At 31.7% G+C, this 19,718-nt stretch overlaps 2 protein-coding genes across 2 annotated transcripts; one reads left to right on the top strand and one right to left on the bottom strand.

The window, feature by feature from the left end:
* The first annotated feature begins 2,410 nt into the window (after nt 1-2,410).
* Nucleotides 2,411-8,957, top strand: LOC106666512. The gene is made up of 8 exons (XM_014393766.2): nt 2,411-2,708; nt 2,917-3,100; nt 3,170-3,342; nt 3,399-3,547; nt 4,140-4,206; nt 4,299-4,447; nt 8,155-8,221; nt 8,286-8,957. The coding sequence occupies exons 1-8, from the start codon at nt 2,589-2,591 to the stop codon at nt 8,538-8,540; spliced, it is 1,164 nt and encodes a 387-aa protein (XP_014249252.1). The 5' UTR covers nt 2,411-2,588; the 3' UTR covers nt 8,541-8,957.
* A 1,954-nt stretch (nt 8,958-10,911) lies between these two features.
* On the bottom strand, nt 10,912-18,691 carry LOC106666459 (ABC transporter G family member 23-like). Its single transcript, XM_014393657.2, has 15 exons — nt 18,579-18,691; nt 15,824-15,956; nt 15,591-15,745; nt 15,427-15,534; nt 14,900-14,993; nt 14,685-14,816; nt 14,509-14,630; nt 14,248-14,455; nt 14,011-14,188; nt 11,934-12,049; nt 11,805-11,875; nt 11,657-11,745; nt 11,420-11,596; nt 11,278-11,364; nt 10,912-11,220 (listed from the first exon to the last, which is right to left on the bottom strand). Exons 1-15 carry the CDS (start codon nt 18,689-18,691, stop codon nt 11,006-11,008), a joined length of 1,998 nt encoding a protein of 665 aa, XP_014249143.2. The 3' UTR covers nt 10,912-11,005.
* Between the last annotated feature and the right edge of the window lie 1,027 nt (nt 18,692-19,718).

The raw sequence follows: 19,718 nt of genomic DNA, 5'->3' as shown, positions 1-19,718 counted from the left end.
TAATAACCTAACTTTTGATTCCTTTTTTTTACACCAATCAATTTTAACTTTACATCATTACATACTTTAGTACCAGTCAGTAAACTGAAATACTCGCTGTGCTCAAGCACAATTCTAAAATCAGGTGCATTACTGCAAGATGTCTGTATGGAGCCAAGTAATTGCACCCATACACACCAAGAGAACTTTGCATGCCAGACACAAGGCCAAAAAGTAAGCGTGTGTCAACCTCACATGGCCTATTCTTAATCATGTGAGGATGACCTGTCTCTTAAGAGTCAGATCAGCCGAGGGCCACCTATCATATAAATTATTTAATTTGCACATCTGTATGTGTATGTATATGTACATATTTCCATATTTAACTTTACATTATTTCTAATTAAAAATTTTAGATGAATATAATTCAACTAACTATGCATAAAACTACTCTTATTTTTACATATTAAAACAACATATTTTTATGTAAATGTTTTCTAATGTTATTTATATAAAATTTTAAAATATGATTATTTGGAGATCGTGAGATGCGGTCTGGTGTGACATAGGTTTAGAAAAACATTTTCTTTATTGTACCAATGTTTTGACCTTTATTGAGATCATTTTGAGGCCTCAAAGTGTTTGTTTTCTGGGTAGATGTGTCATTATTGTGTGTCGTGTTGAGGTGTCAGTCTCAATAAAGATCGAAACATTGGCTCGATAAAGAAAATATTTTTCTAAACCTACGTCACCAGGCTGCATCATACGATATCCAAATAATCATTAATTATGGTCACTAAACTCCACATATTTTAAAAATATTAATTTACAATGACAAAAATTTATGATAACAATGATAAATGGGAACTTTTTAATAAACTACAAGGCCCAAAATTGTAATTTAAATAAGGAAAGATAGCTCCCTCCAAAAAAAAAAAATAATAAAATAAAATAAATATAATAAAAAAATAAAAAAGAGGATAAAGAAAAGGAAGTGTTATTGTGTTTTTGTTTTATTATTAATGTTAAGTAGCATTAGTATATTTATAGTACTTGAATGGAAGAATAAAAAGATAATGGTGAGCCTATACTCATGCTGAGACTGTTGCTAACCTGACTCCATTATTATTATTGGCCATACAAGCTTATGGGGAATGTTTAAATTATGGAACAAAAATTAGTATATTCTTAATCCTAATTAAGGAACCATTTGGTTTTATCCTAAGATAGAAGGTTTAAATGTCAGGCCTTGTCTATTAAAATGCCTGTAAAATTTAATAATAATAATAATGAATTTTTTTTGGTATATTTATATGAAACATTCTTTTAAGCTATTTTCTTACTTTGCATATTGTTTTGCTTCTTTTTTCCTTCGTATTCGTAGTTTTGCTTTTACATTGTTATATTTTCTATATTGTATATTCCTGTAATTAAACAAAACATTTTGTAAATTGGATTAATTCCGTCAAATAGATATTCTTATTATTCCCAGCTATTTTTGATTATGAATAACGTACTTAGGTTGAAGGTTGAAATATAAATTTTTTTTAAATCACAACAATTAAATTACTCATTAAATACCTTTTTCAAACATCAATTTGTCAAACGGAACTCAAATATTTACAAATAAATATATTTAAAATAATTGACTACTACATTGTGTTTTTACTTAGTCAAATTAACAGTGAAGTGTGCAGACATGTTAAATCTTGAATTAACATGTAAATTTTAAGTTAAATTATTTTTCATAATTTTTAATGTGTGTATGTGCATGTACATATTTCCATATTTAACTTTATATTATTTCCAATTAAAATTTTTAACTGAATATACATATTACAATTAATTAAGGTTTTTAGTTGAGATAAAAACCTTAATTAATTGTAATATATTAATTGGTCAAGCGGACCACGACATTAGTGAATTTAATGATTGTACATAATTCAATTAAGTATGCACAAAATACTCTCAGTTTTCCTCACTTAAACAACATATTTTTATGTAATTGTTTTCTAATATTATTTATTTAATATTTTAAAACACGTTATATTAATTTACAATTACAATTTAAAAATTTACAATTACAATGATACATGCGACTTTTTTGGTATATTTAAATGAAACAATCTTTTATGCTATTTTTATTTAAATACTTAAGTAATTTTTCCTTTTTTTTAAATTTTATATTGTTATATTTTATGTAATGTATATTTCTAAATTTAAACATTTTTGTAAATTAGATTAATTCCATAGAATATATTATTATTATTCCTGACCATTATTTGATCATGAATAACATACTTAGGTTAAAGGTTGTCTCATCATTATTATTATTTTTGTTAATCACAACATTTAAATTACTCATTAAATTCCTTTTTCAAATATAAATTTGTCAAAAGGAACTGAAATATTTATTTGGATCGAAGAGATGAATCACATATTCGCCGTATTTCACGTCTACTTGATAAATACCGCTGATCGTGCTAAGTGTGTTAAAATCGAGAAATTTCGTGACAGGAGTGTGCTTTCGACTCACTCAGCAGCACGGTCTGGGGCCCTGCTAACCGGTTTGCTATTTCGTAAACTCTTTTTTCAGTTTTTAGACAGGCATGTTTTTAATGGAAGTCAGAAAAAAAGAGAGAAGAAGGCTGGAAAGTGCGAAAAGGTGGTCGAAAGAATTGAAGAATAAACTGTTATTTCTTATTATGGAAAACCCTACGATGTTCGAGGTAAGTTTGCGATTTTTGTTAAATTTTTAAAAAAATTAGTCACCAGACTTTTCAATTACAATTCTCCCAGTATATCTTGGTTTGAAAAGTTAACATTAAAAATTAAAAAAAATTTAAATACAGGAAACCAAGAGAAATTCCTAATTCAATCGTTTATATTTAAGTGTAATTTGATTTATGGAATAACTCAAACATTTTGTTTTGCTAGAAACCAACAGCCCAAGTATATTATAAAAAAATAATAGCTTGCCACAAAGAATTCGACGAATACGGTTGGAAAGCGATGCGAGATAAGATGAGAAATCTCAGAAGTAGTTATACAAAAGCTCTAAATTGGCGCGTAAGCACGGACAACGGGATCAAAGAAGAACCCGGCGATACGACTGCAAGAGGTAATTAAAATAAAAAAAGCATCTTTTTTTTTCTTTAAATAATTTATTAAAATTATAAAATTGTCCCAGAGCACATGCTCAAGCTGTGTGAGGATTTCGACATTCTCCAAAGCATATTCGCTTCGAAAAACAAAACCGTCCCGCCTTCCAAACATATCGGTGATAATCCATGCAAAAATTTCATGCCGGCTGAGAACGTAGAGGAGAGTAACAAAGAAGCGCACCTGGCTTACTTGGCAGAGGTGAAAACTGATTTTTTTTTTTTTTTTAAATAGTCAAATTTTTTTTTACATTCTAGGCCAGACAAGACAATAGTACCTATCTTCGGGAAGAGCATAATTACATGACGTCCCTGGAGGAAAGTAAATTAAAGCTAGAGGAGAAGTGGCTTGCTCTGGAAAACCAAAAAATTGCCTTGGAACGGCAAAAAATGGAAGAAAATGCCAGGTTGAGGGAATTGGAAATCACTAATGACTATAATTTAAGCGTTATGAGATTAGAAAAGGAGATGGCTCTTAAAGAGCTAGAATTGAAATATAAATATAATAAAGAATAGTGTTTTACACTAAACATTAATTTCTCAATACAATAATTAAATTTATTTACATAACTTTGCGATGAATTATTAAAAATATTACTTATTGATTATTAATAATTAATTAGCATATATTCTTTGTTCACTGGCTCAGAGAAATGATTTCAAAGTGCCTTTTACTATAAAATTTTTTTAAAACATTTCTTGAACCAATTGATTTGTTTGATTTTGAATAATGAACTTACTTTGAAAAATTAGCTTTGTTTTAAGGAAATTTAATTAATTAATTAATTTTTTTTTGTAATATTACAAAGTACCCTTACAAAATGATGCGATATCGGGTCAATTGCTTTACATTTAATTAGCATCTATTCGGTTTTGCATGAATATTTACATGTTAGCTTTATTTTGTATAAAATTTCAAGTTACTTAAAACTTTATTCCAATTTTTTGTTATATCTAAAACAAACCGTTTATCCTTGAAATCGGTGATTAATCCTACAGCGCTCGCATGCCAACTCAGAGCACAGAGGAAACGAGCAGAGAGGTTCATCTGGCTTACCTGGCGGAGGTACAAATTTTCTTATGTTTTCTACGATCGAAGAAATATACAAATAAATTAAAAAAAAAAAAGATTCAAAAGTTATTATTAATATGTTGTAGGCTAGACAAGAACATAATGCCCGTACACAAGAGGAACGCAATTATATGACGTCCCTCGAGGAGAGAAAAACAAACCTGGAAGAGAGACGGCATCCTGTAGACAACCAAAAAATTCCCTCAGGGTGGCACAAAATCGAAGAAAATTCCAGGTTGAGGAATTGGAAATCATTAATGACTTACTTTAAACTTTACACTAAAATAATTAAACTAATTTTTCAAGACAATGATTGCATTTATTATACATTCAAAGACAAAAAAAGACTTGTTGAGTTCTAAAACAGTCAGAAGGCTCTTTACTTCAGAAGATGCATCAAGTAGAAATTCACAAATTAGCATCTCGATTGGACACTTGAACATTAGGGAGCTGTTCCCCTGACCTGGATTGTATGGGAATTTCTGATCTTGTTTAATTTGATTTATATTAAAATAAGTATGACGTAATTAATTTAAAGATAAAAATACATATATGTAATGAACAACAAAATAAGAGTGTCAGGTTTTTTGTCTTTGAGTGTACAAAGCATTAAGTTCATTAAGCTTTAAACTTCATTGTGCATTATTTAGTAAAATTGGTTATTTATTGATGATTAATCCTTGGCACTACAGTTCTTTAAATCGCATATTTTCATAGATAGTTTTGGCATATTGGTTTTGTTCTAGTCAGAAGTCTTTGCAAATCATAGTATTTCAAGGTTATCACGATTTATTCACCAAGATTCTACATCTGAATTGTAAGTTTGTCATTATTTCTTGAAATTAAGTCTGGGAGGCGTCTTTTTTTCACAATTTGTCTTTTGCTTTTATTTGATTGGGAAGTTTTTAAATCTTTTTACAATTTGTGGAAATACAAATATAAGAAACTAGGAATCGACTTCATTCCACATCATTGTTAACTTCAAAGATTCATAGAACACTTGTGTTTGAGAATCGCTCGGGGCAGCCTAGATCAAAGCATAGCAACCTGTGACATTAAGAGTTAGTAATTAATTACCAAATTAAAACTCCTTCTAGTGGAAGGTTTTCTGTTCTTTCGTGCATATTTTGTTTTAAACTGCAGCCAATTGAGCGTTTCGATCTGGTTACTGACTCTCTGTTTTTAAATGTATACTACATTGTTAACCTATAATGCTAGCCTCTCATTTATACTTCTGGTCGTCAACTACTAAATAGACACAAAACATACAATATGTAATATACATCATGACAAACATACAAGTGAGAGAGAAAAAATACTTTATTCTTGGACCCGAGTCCCCTCAGATGAACAATAAGGTGACAAATTTTTTTATAAATGTGGCACTTAAATTAATCAAGGTTTGACATTAACAAACAGTAAAATAAATTGACATAAAACACATAATACAAAATATAAAAATGTGCCATCATAATCTCAAACCCTGATCAGGGTCAAACCCACTACATTTTCACAATAACTTACTTTTACTCTCCAGACGTCATGCAATCACCCCAGTACTCAACATTCTTCTGGGCATGGTTAAACAACCCCTTCATTTCATGCCAATAAATTACTTTTACTCTCCAGACATCACACACTCACCCCAGAGTACTCGATATCCTCTGGGCATGGTTAAACAAGCCCTTCATTTCATGCTAATAAATTACTTTTACTCTCTAGATGTCATATGCTCACCCCAGAGTACTCACCATTCTTCTGGGCAGGGTCAAACTCACTCCATCATCAATGATAACTTATTTTTACTCTCCAGACATCACACACTCACCCCAGAGTACTCAATATCCTCTGGGTATGGTTAAACAACCCCTTCATTTCTTGCTAATAAATTACTTTTACTCTCCAGATGTCATATCCTCACCCCAGAGTACTCGACATTCTTCTGGGCATGGTTAAATGACCCTTTCCTTTCATGCTAATAAATTACACTCATTCCAATAAACTAACATAAAATTAACACAAACACACAAAAACACTATATCCATTTAAAAAGCCCTAAGCCCTGAGGTACCTGAACAACGTACTGCGCCACTGTCATGCCCCAAGATTGTTCACAGGTCTATGATATTGTCTATATACCTCAAAACTTCTGCAATTGAAAAGGTGCTCAATCGTTATTTTATCATTGCATAACAGGCACTTTCACAGTCACTTTTCAGCCAGAAGGTGCCCTTGTGTTATTATTCTTTGACCTTGATAGTCTTGTCAGTATGGCCTTTTCCCTTTTTACCCATTCTCTGTGTACCATTGGCTGACATATTTCTTAACCTGCCACAGTTTGGCATGGTTATTTCTTTTTTTCAAGCCCAGTGGTTTTCCCATTCTCCTTTTACTGCATTTGAGATTAATAGTTTTTAATCCGCTGGGCATACAGATTGGGAAGCGTTTTGGGCCTTCTGGTAGCTTCTTTGGCAACACTGTTTGTTTCTTTACTCCCGGCTATCCATATTTGTCTGGAACACATGCGAGCATGACCTTCTTCCCAACATCTCATCAACATCAGCATCAATCCCTTCAACTTCAACTTCCCAGTTCTTCTATCTTATTTATTAGGGGGAGGGTCCACAGAAGTCTTTTTTTAAATTATTTTATTTGTTTCTTTTTGGCCTTGCTTTGATACGTATAGGCAGTCTTTCACGTTTTCCAGAGCACATCCTTTTAGGCTTTACATTTAGGTTAAATGCCCCAGTCTGTTATCAATTTATTATTCAAGGAATGTTTGGCATCTGATTTTGGAAATTTTTATGGATTTTTTGGACTTTTTATGCTGCAAAAACTGTTTTGTAATTTTATGATTAAACCTTTTATCTATCTATATTATTTAATCTAATATTTAGATCTTTTATTACTTGTGGTAATAAGTAATAACATTGGGGTTTGGGTGAAAGTTTTCTATTTGAGTGATGGTCCTTTTGTTATCTGTTATAACGCACAAATTAGAACCATCTGCATGGTCAAATAGTCAATGACTCTAAGTCATGTAGTTGAGCAGTGAAGATACAGACCAAATTTAGTAAAGCTGAGAGAAGGGTCAAACAACAAGTTCACTAATTTCGTGGTCCACTTGACCAATTAATATATTACAATTAATTAAGGTTTTTAGTTGAGATAAAAAAGTCAATGGCACGAGTGGGATTCGAACCCACGATCTTCGGCTTGATACGCCGCTGCTCTACCACTTGAGCTATCGTGATCTCGATCCACTCGGACACAAACTTCCCATCTCAACCGCACCTTTTGAACTTTCCCTCCTTTTTGCCATTTTTCGGTTTGAATTCCGCTCGTGCCATTGACTTTTTTATCTCAACTAAAAACCTTAATTATTTGTAACAACTATAAGGTTCATTTACTGTGAGACCAGGGAACAGCCGATGCATATCTTCCAAGAACATTGTATCTCTGGCAGCCTTTCTTTCAAATAATATTATATTATATTACTTAGAGGTCTTCCTTTACCCTATATACAGCACAATTAGGATGATATATCTTATGCAAATATTCAGCATAGAATCCATGATTCATTCTTAAATTATGGATCATAGTAATTTCTTATTTGTAAAGAAGATTTATTAAAATCGGTCTGTACTTCCCCTTATGAATCTTTTTGAACATTGATTTCATAAGATTCTTTTTGATTTGTGTTAATCAGCTGATGACCTAATGCTGTGACTTTTTGGTTGTATCAATGTTTCGAATGGCTTGTAACAACAGTTTTCCCTTGTTTGATTTCTCAATATTTCTAATTATTTATTTGGTGCAAGGGAGAATATTCACACTGTGACATATTAGACTTTTTTTTTATAGATTTAATTTATTTATAACTTTTTCTTGTGTTGTATCTAACAAAACTTTTATACATGAAATTGGCGATAAATCGTGCAGCGCTCACATCCCCTCTGAAATTGCAGAGGACACTAGCACTGAGGCGTATCTGGCCTACCCGACAGAGGTAAAATGTGTATAAATAAATAAAAATTGGTTCAACATTTGCAATTTTTTTTTCTTTTTTGTAGAACCGGCTAGAAAGCAATGATTATACCCGAGAAGAACGTAATTACATGTCATTGGAGGAAAGCAAATTAAAGCTCGAGGAGAGACGTCTTGCTCTAGAAAACCAAAAAATTGCCTTAGAGTGGCACCAAATGGAAGAAAATGTCAGACTGAGGGAATTGGAAATCACCAATGACTATAATTTAAATGTGATGCGACTGGAAAAGGAAATGGCTCTAAAAGAGCTAGAATTGAAATACAAATATAACAAAGAATAATTTTTTTTTTGAATCTGAATCTTATAATTTTTCACTAAAATGTTTATATTTATTATGTTAAAGTTTATGTATAACGTATAAGTTCATTACGCCTTAAACATCATTAGAATTGTTAATAAGTACAAATTTTTATTTATTGTTATAATTATATATTTTTTCTTTGATGTTTCACAGATGTGATTTCAATGTGCCTTTTACACAGAATTTTTTAAAACTTTTCTTAACGGGCTCCTAACAAGAGATTTCTCTTGATTGTTCCACTTTCCAATTCCTACTTGGTTTTGGACTATAAATTAAAAATATCGGGTTAAGGGAATTGGAAACCACCAATGATTTTAATAAAAAAAAAAAAATAATAATAATCATGAGATTGAATCAATTGGTTCTAAAAGAGCTAGAATTCAAATGTATTTATAATAAAGACTATTAAAAAATAAAAACTGATTATCTTTCATTTCAATTATTGCAATTATCATACATTAAAGTATTAAGGACAATAATATAAAAATTTCTTTGTTTAGTGTATCCACAGAAGCAATTTTAAAGGTTCTTTTTTTAGTTTTCTTGTCACATTCATTTTCTCTTATATTCCAATAAAATATGGAGTCCCCCAGGGAAGTATTCCTAGCCTGATTCTTTTTACAATATACACAGTCGACATGCCTACTTCCCCAGGATAGGAAGATGGCTATCCTCTCTTCTCACTCCAAACCTTCCATTATAAGCTCATATCTTCAGCCACCTTGCCCTTTTAGAAGACTTCGCAATTGAGAATCAAATTTGCATTAAGAAAGTATGACTGGTGATGCAGTACATTGGGACTAAATTGATATATACATTCACCAAAAAGATATGACATGAGCTGTTACGGATACTCGCTGAGACTACTCAACCAACAATTGGGTGGTGGCTGAGTTGTTATGGCATCCAACCTATACTTGCCACGCTGTATCATGGATTCAAATACCAGCATAGCCTATCGATTTTTAATTGGAATAATAAGGAGAAAGTAAAGTGTTTGGCACTTCGTTTACAACACCCAACAGATAGTTGGACGTTAAGCCCTCCTATAACCGGAACTTCTTTACTTTACTTGTCCAACCATCCCACCTAAGTAACAAACAATAAACCCTCGACAAGACAGTCATTTGTGTGATATGCCATCCAACTCTTATGCACAAGAAACAAATAAGGATAGTTCTACGAAGTTTTCTAAGTCAGTTAAAAAGGAATTAAATGAAGCCCTTTTAGTCAAAAATAGTCTGGGAGTGTCCAAATTGCTTATTAACATTAGGACAACACAACAAGGTACTTTACTTTAAGTGGGGGTTTTCTCCAAGGAAACACCAACTCATCAAAGAAGATTTAGCACTCCCACCCACACCCAAAAGTGTGTTTAAAGAAGATGGAGCTGGAAAATGGCCTGAGAAAGAAAAATAAAATTGTCCCACTGATGACTCAGAAGAAAGATTGATCTGTTTTCAATTTTAACAAAATTATCCATTTTAAGACTTGGCAAAAAGATTGATGTTTTTAATTTTGACAAAATTGTCCAGGATGACTTGGCAAAAAGATTGATTGTCCGACTTATGACTTGGCAAAAAAATAGTTTCTTTAACAAAATCTTCTTTTCTTTTAACAAAAACCTTCTTTTAACAAAATTGTCCGACTGAAGACTTGGCAAAAAGATTGATTGTCCGACTTATGACTTGGCAAAAAGATTGATTGTCCGACTTATGACTTGGCAAAAAGATTTTTTGTTTTGACAAAATTGCCCAACTGATGCCTTGGCCAAAGGATTGATGTTTTTAATTTTGACAAAATTGCTCAACTGATGTCTTGGCAAAAAGATTGATTGTCCGACTTATGACTTGGCAAAAACATTGATAGTTTTCATTTTGACAAAATTGTCCAACTGATGTCTTGGCAAAAAGATTGATGTTTTTAATTTTGACAAAATTGTCCAGCATGACTTGGTAAAAAGAGTGATTGTCCGACTTATGACTTGGCAAAAAGATTGATGGTTTTCGTTTTGACAAAATTGCCCAACTGATGTCTTGGCAAAAAGATTGATCTGTTTTCAATTTTAACAAAATTATTCGACATGACTTGGTAAAAAGATTGATCTGTTTTTAATTTTATTTAATATACAATTAAACTATTCCCTATCATTGCTCAACATCTGTCTCAATCTGCCATCATTGCGCCAATTTTTTCACAGAACACAATTTAATGGAAAATAAGGATTATCAAAAATCTCTGAGAGGCAGTGAAGCTTGATATGAGTAAACTTCAAGTTCATATACCTCTGACTTCAATAATAAAATCGTTCAAAATAACATTTGTATTTATTTTTTATTTTGTCTTTATTTGCAATATTAACACTATAATAATAATTTTGAAATCATCAAAAAGACATCAATTTGCTACAGCAAAATGTAAATATAGTTAATATATCCGAGTAATTAAACAACAATGATTTTCATTTTACAAAGTATAACGCTTAAAAGTACAAAAAAAGCGATCCCTACAAACGGTGTGACAATAGCCATCGGCACATCTTCAAGAGCACGCCCTCTCATCGAAACCTCGAAATATGCTTTAGTGCAATATGTCAACGGTACAATCTTGCCGAATAATGAGAGTAACCAGTGCTGCCCTTCGATCGGCCACAAGCAACCTGCAATTACATTACATTTGCACGTTTTGTTTGGTTTTTAATTTGTAAAATGCTTACCGCATAAAAGAAAAGATGAAAGCATAGTCCCTATACCAACATAAGACACCATTGTCTCTTTTTCCATGAGCAAGGCGAGAAAAATCCCTATGGAAAAAAATGATATTAATCAAAAGGACATAGGAGAAAAGAAATGTTTTACCATATGCCATGCCAAGTAGTTCACAGAAGAATGTAATGATATAAATGTTATAAAAATGTCCGCTGTTATTAATATCAAACATTCCGTATATCACTGAAAAAATACAAATGTTCTGAGCCGTAAGAACAAAAAATTGTACCACAATTTGTGCCACAATTATCTCCAAAAGTGTCAATCCTGAAAACCATAACATAATTTATAATATTAAAAAAAAAAAATCAGTTAATTTATTTTTACCAGCAATCTGATTTCTTTCAAGCAACCCAGAAGATTTTTCCATCATCAATGCTGTCGAAGTATAAACAAAAGTTATGTAGAAAACAAATCTGCAAAAGAAAAACAAATTTATATATAAAACTTCTAATCATAAAAGAAAAGGACCTACGGGCAAACGATTGCACCCAAGTAAGTATTGATTAATTTCAAACCGCTGTTCCCATAAACCGGCTCCTGGTTCTAAAAATCATAAAAACCATCAGGTTTCAAATTGTGTTTAAACGAGTTGAACATTTACCGCAATCGGAATGTGAGTCCATTTGACGCTGATGTCGCAAGCGATGCAGATTTCTTGAAGCAGCTTAATAAGAGCGTTATAAGTACGCCTTGTAATCAACAACGCATGAATGGGTACTAGAACAAATAAAAAAAGATACTTTTGTATGTTAGTAAAAAAATGTTAATACTATATTTAAAAATTAAGAGTTGTTTAAAAATTAGAAAAAAATCGTTTTGAAATACAATAAACATTCTCATAACCAATCCTGTCTTTTAATTAATATAACTACTTAAAATAAATAAATATCATAAATCATGCAATAATTAAAAAAAGTCAGACAAAAAAATAATTTATTTGCCATACAGTGAATACGTTAATATGAAAAAAAGAAAAATTAAATGATAATATACAGCAAAATATTGTAATTTTTTCCTGATTTTGTAGAACTTAGAAATAAGATAATGGGTAGGAAATAAATTGTCTTTTCCACAGCAAGCATTTATGTCACAGATGCGTTTCGGTCAAAATATAGATCATCTTCAGTGTTTTGAAATTGAATGATCCAAAGTTTGATGCAACAATGAAGTCACAGTAAATCGAAAACGAATGAGCTTGAAGTAGCAAAGGAGTTTCTAGGTATTCATATTCTGAATACTCAATTTTTTCTTTTTGAATTGCTTGGTTGCAATCAAAATGGGTGTGAAAATTCACTGCCTACCTATATGCAGTATTTTCATAAAAATCTTGAGGATTATAATGAAGAACACAGGTGATGTTCCATCAGGACAACAAAATGATGGAAAAAGCTACTAAGGAAGATGGAATGCTAATAAGATAGCAGACTGCTGGAATCTCAAGATGGAATGTCAATAACTAGGAGGAAATAAACAAAAATAAATCTGAGCCCAGTGCTGAGTAGGCTATGATGTTCTTTTAGTCCCGTCCTCAACTTATCTTATGTCCTTTCCATCTTTCTTTGCTAATATCTTTACATGTCTGTGAAAAACGACCTCTCAAGCTCATCGCTGTTTTAATATGCTTCTTTGTACCCACCTCAATCAGTGAGCACCTCTCATTTTCCCCCATCAATTTTCTTAACAAAGTTTTTCCCAGGTTCCAATCTTATTTCCAAATTTTTGGAGCCATAGGTCGTCCTTCTGCATTGCATCTGGGGCCCCAACATCGCAAGGAAATTTAAAGTGAGTGGTTCAAACTAGTTTATACATTCACTAATTTCGTGGTCCACTTGACCAATTAATACATTACAATTAATTAAGGTTTTTAGTTGAGATGAAAAAAGTTAATGGCACGAGAGGGATTCGAACCCACGACCTTCGGCTAGATACGCCGCTGCTCTACCACCTGAGCTATCATGACCTCGATCCACTCGGACATCAACTCCCCATCTCAACCCCACCTTATGAGTTTTCCCTCTTTTTGCCATTTTTCAATGAGTGGATCGAGGTCACGATAGCTCAGGTGGTAGAGCAGCGGCGTATCTAGCCGAAGGTCGTGGGTTCGAATCCCTCTCGTGCCATTAACTTTTTTTCATCTCAACTAAAAACCTTAATTACTAGTTTACACAGTTCACACCAAAAAAATGAGTTTTTCTTTTTATTTAAGATTTTTATTTTTCCTTCTTTAACCAACCCATTTGCCTTTTAATGCATTTTTATTTTACTGTATTCTGTTATTTTTGTTTAGTTCTGTTTTTTAATTTTTATTTATTCACTTGCATATCTGTCAAATCTTTTTTTCACGTTATTTAAATGTTTGGTATCTAAACCTCATTTTTGAAAAATCTGTACACGATTGAAAGAAACATGCTAAAAAGTTAATGTTGCCATAATAAAGCATAATAAAGAACAAGTTTTACTTCCGAGTTGAGGAAAAAAATCAATAGACAGGCCAGGTATGTGACCTAGTGCAAGTTCGATGATCATATTTATTTATAAAATAGTACCTAAAAAATGTCCAAACAATACTGTCAGGATTATTTGATCTATGAAATTTATGATTTGTAATCATTTATGTTCATTATGTAAGTAAACAGGTGCGTATTTATTAAATAATGTGTGAAAATTTTTTCACATACTTGTCATGTCCAAAGATACTTCCATGATTCCCAGATCTACGATATTTTTCGGCGTATCTCCCTGCTTCTCCAGCCTCTCCATGATGCTCTCGGTGAAATTTTCCTTTATGCTTATTACACCGACCACTAAACCTTTTTTACCACTGTAATCTGCTATTTTTTCATTATGGTACACTTCCTAAAAAAAACATTAAATTTTTCCGCATCAAGAGGTTTAATATTTACGGTTTGACTTACTACAGGATACTCCATTCTTAAAATTTGAATATAGTGACATGCAAAATCCATGTCTGGCAGGCACGGCCTTATTCTTTTGAAATCTGATGAACAGTTTAAACTCTCTGGCACGACGACTGCTATCGGTCGTGTCACCATGGAATTTATGTCATGTATGCATGCCAAATACATTGTAATCGTTGGTACCAGGCATACAAACAAAGTCACCCTGGAAAAAAAAATTGATTTTTATCCAGAAAAATTATATTAGAAAACACCTACGCCCAATTTCTGTACATCCAAGTCCAGTTTTTGTCAAACTGAGTCTTGAATCTTTTCCAGGTGAAATATGCTTTCGTTGGAAATGGTGCGTCTGGTTTTTCTATCGGTGGGTACGGTTTTGTCTAAAACACAATTTAAAATAGGTTTTAACCTTTAACTCGATTTGATGCGATTACTTTAAATGAATCATTTTCTTGTCGTTCGCTCAAGATCAAGAAAACATCCTCCAAGTGTTCGCAGTGATACTTCTCCATTAGTTTCTGCGGTGACTCTTCTGCCAGTAGAACTCCGCCTCTCATTAAGCCGATCTTTAAATAAAAATTGATTGGATTCAATTATTTTTTTGGTCAAGGAAATAATAGTAGCTTTTTTTAATAAAGAAAATATTCACCATATTTGAATTTTTAGCCTCCTCTATATAATGGGTAGTTATTATGATAGTTTTCCCTCTCACCGTCGCCAGTTGAACAAGAAATTCCATGATACTGTTCATTATCAAAAATATTTCAAAATAAATGGTGGAAAATGTGAATATAAAAAAATACAAACGGAACGTGTTGAATTTACAATGAAAATAAATATTTAAAAAAGACAATAAATCAATACTTATAGCCAACCTCCAATACTTTGTGATATGGATCTGAGTAATATTGATTTTGAAAATAAAGCATAAAAAAAACTAAAAATATTGAATATACTTAAATGATAAACAACTTAAGTTTAGTAAAAAAGTTAAAATATTTTGCAATCACATTCAAAAACTGTAAATTGTTAATTAACAAAGGATTGATATTGTGGATAATTATTTAAATCTCTCCCTATTTACATATAGACAGTATTAAATTTATGTCTTATAATATGTTAAAATTGTTGAAATAAATTTGTTTTTATATTTTAAGAGATGAGGGGTTAAACAACCTTTCACAGAGAACTGGGTCCAGGCCGACCGTCGGCTCATCCAAGATGAGTAAGTCAGGATCGTGAATTAGCGTCACTGCCATTGAAACCCTTCTCTGCTGTCCTCCACTGGAACGTTTCTTTTATTATGTACTGTCTGTTTCGGCATCGATGGCAGTAGATACCTGCAATTGCTGATAATCCTATCTCCAGGAGGCAGCTCGAGGAAATTTATCAGCTCTTTCGCCTTTAAGTGTATCATGCTTGGCTCCATCATGTAAATCCTTCCGTAGAAGATAAGCGCTTCCATAATCGTCATCTCGCTACTGAGATTGATGTCCTGCAAAATTAGTTGCATTTTGGATTAAATCGAGTCAAATCTAAAAAAAATCTTATTTCTATTGTATTCATACAATACCTGAGGCATGTATCCGACCTGTCTCTTGTCTGAAAATATGACATTGAGGAACCCGGAATCAAGTGTCTGCCGGCCGACAATGCAGCTTAAAAGAGTCGTCTTACCACAACCACTTGGTCCAAGGAGACCATATCTAAAATAAATAATTATGCATAATAACGTACATCTAATTTAGATGTAAATAGAAACTAATGTAGATTAAGTTTTATTTACAATATAATTAGTAATCAGCTTCAATATTATAATTTTATATTAAAAGAAAATCAGGAATGAGTCCAATTTAAAAACAAAAACAAAAAAAAAAGCTCTCTTGTCCTTAATAAATACTACCTATAATTATTTAAAGAATTAAGTTAAGTAATTATTAGTTAATTTATTAACTTAATTAATTTAATAAGTTTTTTAGAAAGTTAAAAAATATGAACAATTACATCACTAGTATTTGATCTGGATGGTCTATATTTTGAGAGTTTTGGTTTTATGTAGCCACATCATTGATCGTCTTTTCATATAAAATCTTATCATAAAATCATATCTTCAGCAGTTGGCCTGTGCGCTATTTTGATTATGTACTGGATAATTTACAGAGAAAACGGATCATAACTGGCTGGAATGAAGAATTGTCAGCACGATGAAGGTATAAAAAGACAAAATAAAGACCAATAAAAATAGTGAAATGAAAAAACACAGCAGACAGGACAAACCAGGATTATTAGACATCATACTTCCACTAAATAAATAGTTTTCTTAGATAGGATCACCAATTTTAATTACTTTTTTTGGTTATACTAGGTCCAAAAATATTAGACACATGTCCAATCTACTTGATAATGCAGCCTAGTAGCAAAGAAAAATAATATTTTAAGTAATAGACATAGTTTTTTAAAAATATAGTTTTCTGCCATTGTTTTGCATGAATTTCAAAGTTATTAAATATCAGTTGATTGATTTTTTTACATAGGATCAGAAAATAATATGTAAGATTGTACATGAAATTAAGTACAAAAGAAAATTTGAGCTGATGTCAAGAACATTTATGTATTTTATCAATTTAAGTAAGAAAAATGAGGATGAAATCAACAAAAACTTCTCAAATGGGTAATTTTTCTTAGTTAGATTTCCAATACTAAATTATTTATGGACAGTTATACGCTGAGTAGAATTGTGTTGTAGAATTGATAATAACTGGTCCAAAAAGAGTATTCCTTCGGTATATAAAAATAATCTTTATCCTATTCTGCAACTGAAATATCGTAAAACTATAACTAGACCATTAATGGATTCAGAATACCCTATACTCATCGCGGATAAATTATTTTTGGCAGATATAAATACGACACTACCTAATCATCATATAATTTTCATGGATGGATCGGTGTTAAGGGGGAATGTAAGCTGTTCCTACTACAACCCAATTAAGAACTTCAAAAAATGCTACCATAATCTAAATCCATTTTTACTGCCAAAATTGTCAAGAACCCATACATTGCCACAATGAGAGGTTGCCAAATTTTGCATAGTCTCGGACACACACAATTTCACCCAAAAGCTAGATTTATCTACTAACAGAAATCATTAATGACAACTTACAGTTTCTGCAGGAAAAGGTTGTTTTTTGCTTGAGTCGGGGGCATAGTAGCATTTGTAGTAAGGAGCTAGTGGATCAATTTACCAAAGAAGTTACTAAGCACAGGGAATATCACAATATCTTATCACTAAACAGTTTATGGAATAACGGAGCACATAGATAACATCAAATAATATAAATTGGATCAAAACCACGGTTCTCTGGAATTAATTGTGCACAAAACTTTTTATCTTCGATATTCTGGATTCGCTCAAGCCAATTAATTTGTGGTGCATGCATAAAATTAGTCATAGAGCTGCTCCAAACTGCGAGACATGCGACAAACCCGAAAGCATATAATTTTGATTTGCCCAGAATATGAGAGAGGCAAAACAGAAACTTTTCGACGGTGTATACGTGAGAAATTTTGATTGACTGTTTTACTGATAAAGTTTGCTTCCGACTGGAAATGTGGACCTGTATAAATTGATACTGTGATATAGACTTTTGTGTTATGGTAAATATTTAATTATGTGTAAAACTATTTATTCTGTGTTTTTGTTTTAATTAATTAATTATGGGAAGTGCACTTATCTATTTATTGTATAATGTGTATATAAGTTTAATATTGCTATATGCTTACAGCAAAGCAATTTAATTTCAAAAAATTATTTATGAATGCCAGATTTATGCCATTGCATTTAATTCATACGATGCTAAGTCCTTGTCAAGTTTCCTGTGGATTGGTGATATTTCAAACGTTTGATTATTTTTTATTAATATTAGAAAAAATCCAAGGAGGCTCCTTAAAATCTTCTTATGGAAGGCGAACAATTTGAGAAAAAATTTTATTTTTGGATTTTTCTAAAAGTTTGTTTATATTCAAGGTTTTTTTGAGGTGGGTAAAATGAATATCAACTTTGTTTTTGATTAAAAAAATATTTTCACTTTGCTAGATAATAAAAATTTCATTACAGTCGGTGATCCATGTCTTTATGTTCTTATTGTAAGATAAATTCAATTTAAATATTATTAAAACAGTTTTTTTATGATGTTGAATTTTTCAGTAAAGTAAAAAAAATAATACAAATATGTATTCATGTAGAATATGAAAGGATTATTGTATAATTTTTTTTTCTCTTTAAAATTGATTATTTTTCAAGGGAGTTTACTGAAGTACATTCTTACATAGATCCTTTTTGTACAGTCATGTCCAGCCCCATGAGGATGACGGAGCTGGGCGTGTAGCGTTTGTAAGCATTACGCACTGTAACAGCGGTGGTTCGTTCACTCCTGATCATTTCAATGGCCCGTACAGAAATGCCAGGGCGGCATGTATTAAAAAAAAACAATACAGAAAAAAAAACCGCAAACATGCTTGTTAAAATTTTAATTACGATTGAACGTCTATCTTTGTTATAAAAAACCCCATGCATGTATGACACCGTTTAAATTTATATGAGGTACATTAAAATTTAGTTAGGTTTTTTGGGGCAGGACCTTCGCAACTTTTGTTTCTGTGATCAATTGACATGCATGTTTAATACATTTGGTATATAGCAATAAAATCATATATTAGATGTATATAATTATATATATATATACTGACAGGCAAAAAATTCTGCCCGATTAATTTTTTCATTTTATTGATAAAAGAAAATTCTACCTTCATTTGTCTCATTGTTTTTACAAATAAACATTTATTTATGCTATGTTTTAAATTGGGAATATAAATTAGAGGTAGACACACTTAATCCTTAATCCAAAACAAGGAAAAAGGATTTTTCAATGTTTACTTTTTATGGAATTGAAAATGTTTTTTCAGTCTCATTTGAATTCAGAAACAATAAACTGTTTAGTTTTCATCTTTGCTTTCTAAATTTCAATTTTTAAACTTAAAAATGTCAATTAGTGCTGAGGATGTTGTGCGTGGTGTGGCACTTATTGATGATGGACTTTCTATCAGGTATATGGTATAGCCATTGGAGTTCCATACAAAATTTTGTGAGAAGAAGAAACTGGGTCCTACCGTAGAAAGCTCGGTTCTGGATGCCCTAGAGTAACAGAACCACAGGATGACCATTTTTTGACTTTGACAATTTTGCAAAACCGGCATCTTCAAGCGATTCATCAGCTTCAGGAACTGCTAGAAGAAGATTAAATCAGTATGGACTGATGGCGTATCACCCCGAAAGAGGGCCAGTATAGACCAGATCCCACAGAGTCACAAGGCTCCCATTTGCTCAAGAACACAGATATTGATATTTTGACGATTGGTCTGCTGTATTTTTTACAGATGAGTGTAGATTTGCTCTACTATCTCAAGAT

Source organism: Cimex lectularius, unplaced genomic scaffold, assembly GCF_000648675.2.
Source record: "Cimex lectularius strain Harlan isolate CLEC.00 unplaced genomic scaffold, Clec_2.1 scaffold363, whole genome shotgun sequence".
NCBI lineage: Eukaryota > Metazoa > Arthropoda > Insecta > Hemiptera > Cimicidae > Cimex > Cimex lectularius.
This window is presented reverse-complemented; position numbering and strand designations above follow the sequence as displayed.

Bases quoted from the DNA above. Each gene is read 5' to 3' on its own strand.
- LOC106666512 (XM_014393766.2), top strand. From the start codon at position 2,589: ATGTTTTTAATGGAAGTCAGAAAAAAAGAGAGAAGAAGGCTGGAAAGT. The intron at 2,709-2,916 runs GTAAGTTTGCGA...TTGTTTTGCTAG, and splicing joins AAAACCCTACGATGTTCGAG to AAACCAACAGCCCAAGTATA. The intron at 3,343-3,398 runs GTGAAAACTGAT...TTTACATTCTAG, and splicing joins ACCTGGCTTACTTGGCAGAG to GCCAGACAAGACAATAGTAC.
- LOC106666459 (XM_014393657.2), bottom strand. From the start codon at position 18,691: ATGATCAGGAGTGAACGAACCACCGCTGTTACAGTGCGTAATGCTTAC. The intron at 15,957-18,578 runs GTAAGAATGTAC...TATTTATTTTAG, and splicing joins ACTGTACAAAAAGGATCTAT to ATATGGTCTCCTTGGACCAA. The intron at 14,189-14,247 runs GTAAGTCAAACC...TGTTTTTTTTAG, and splicing joins TAAGAATGGAGTATCCTGTA to GAAGTGTACCATAATGAAAA.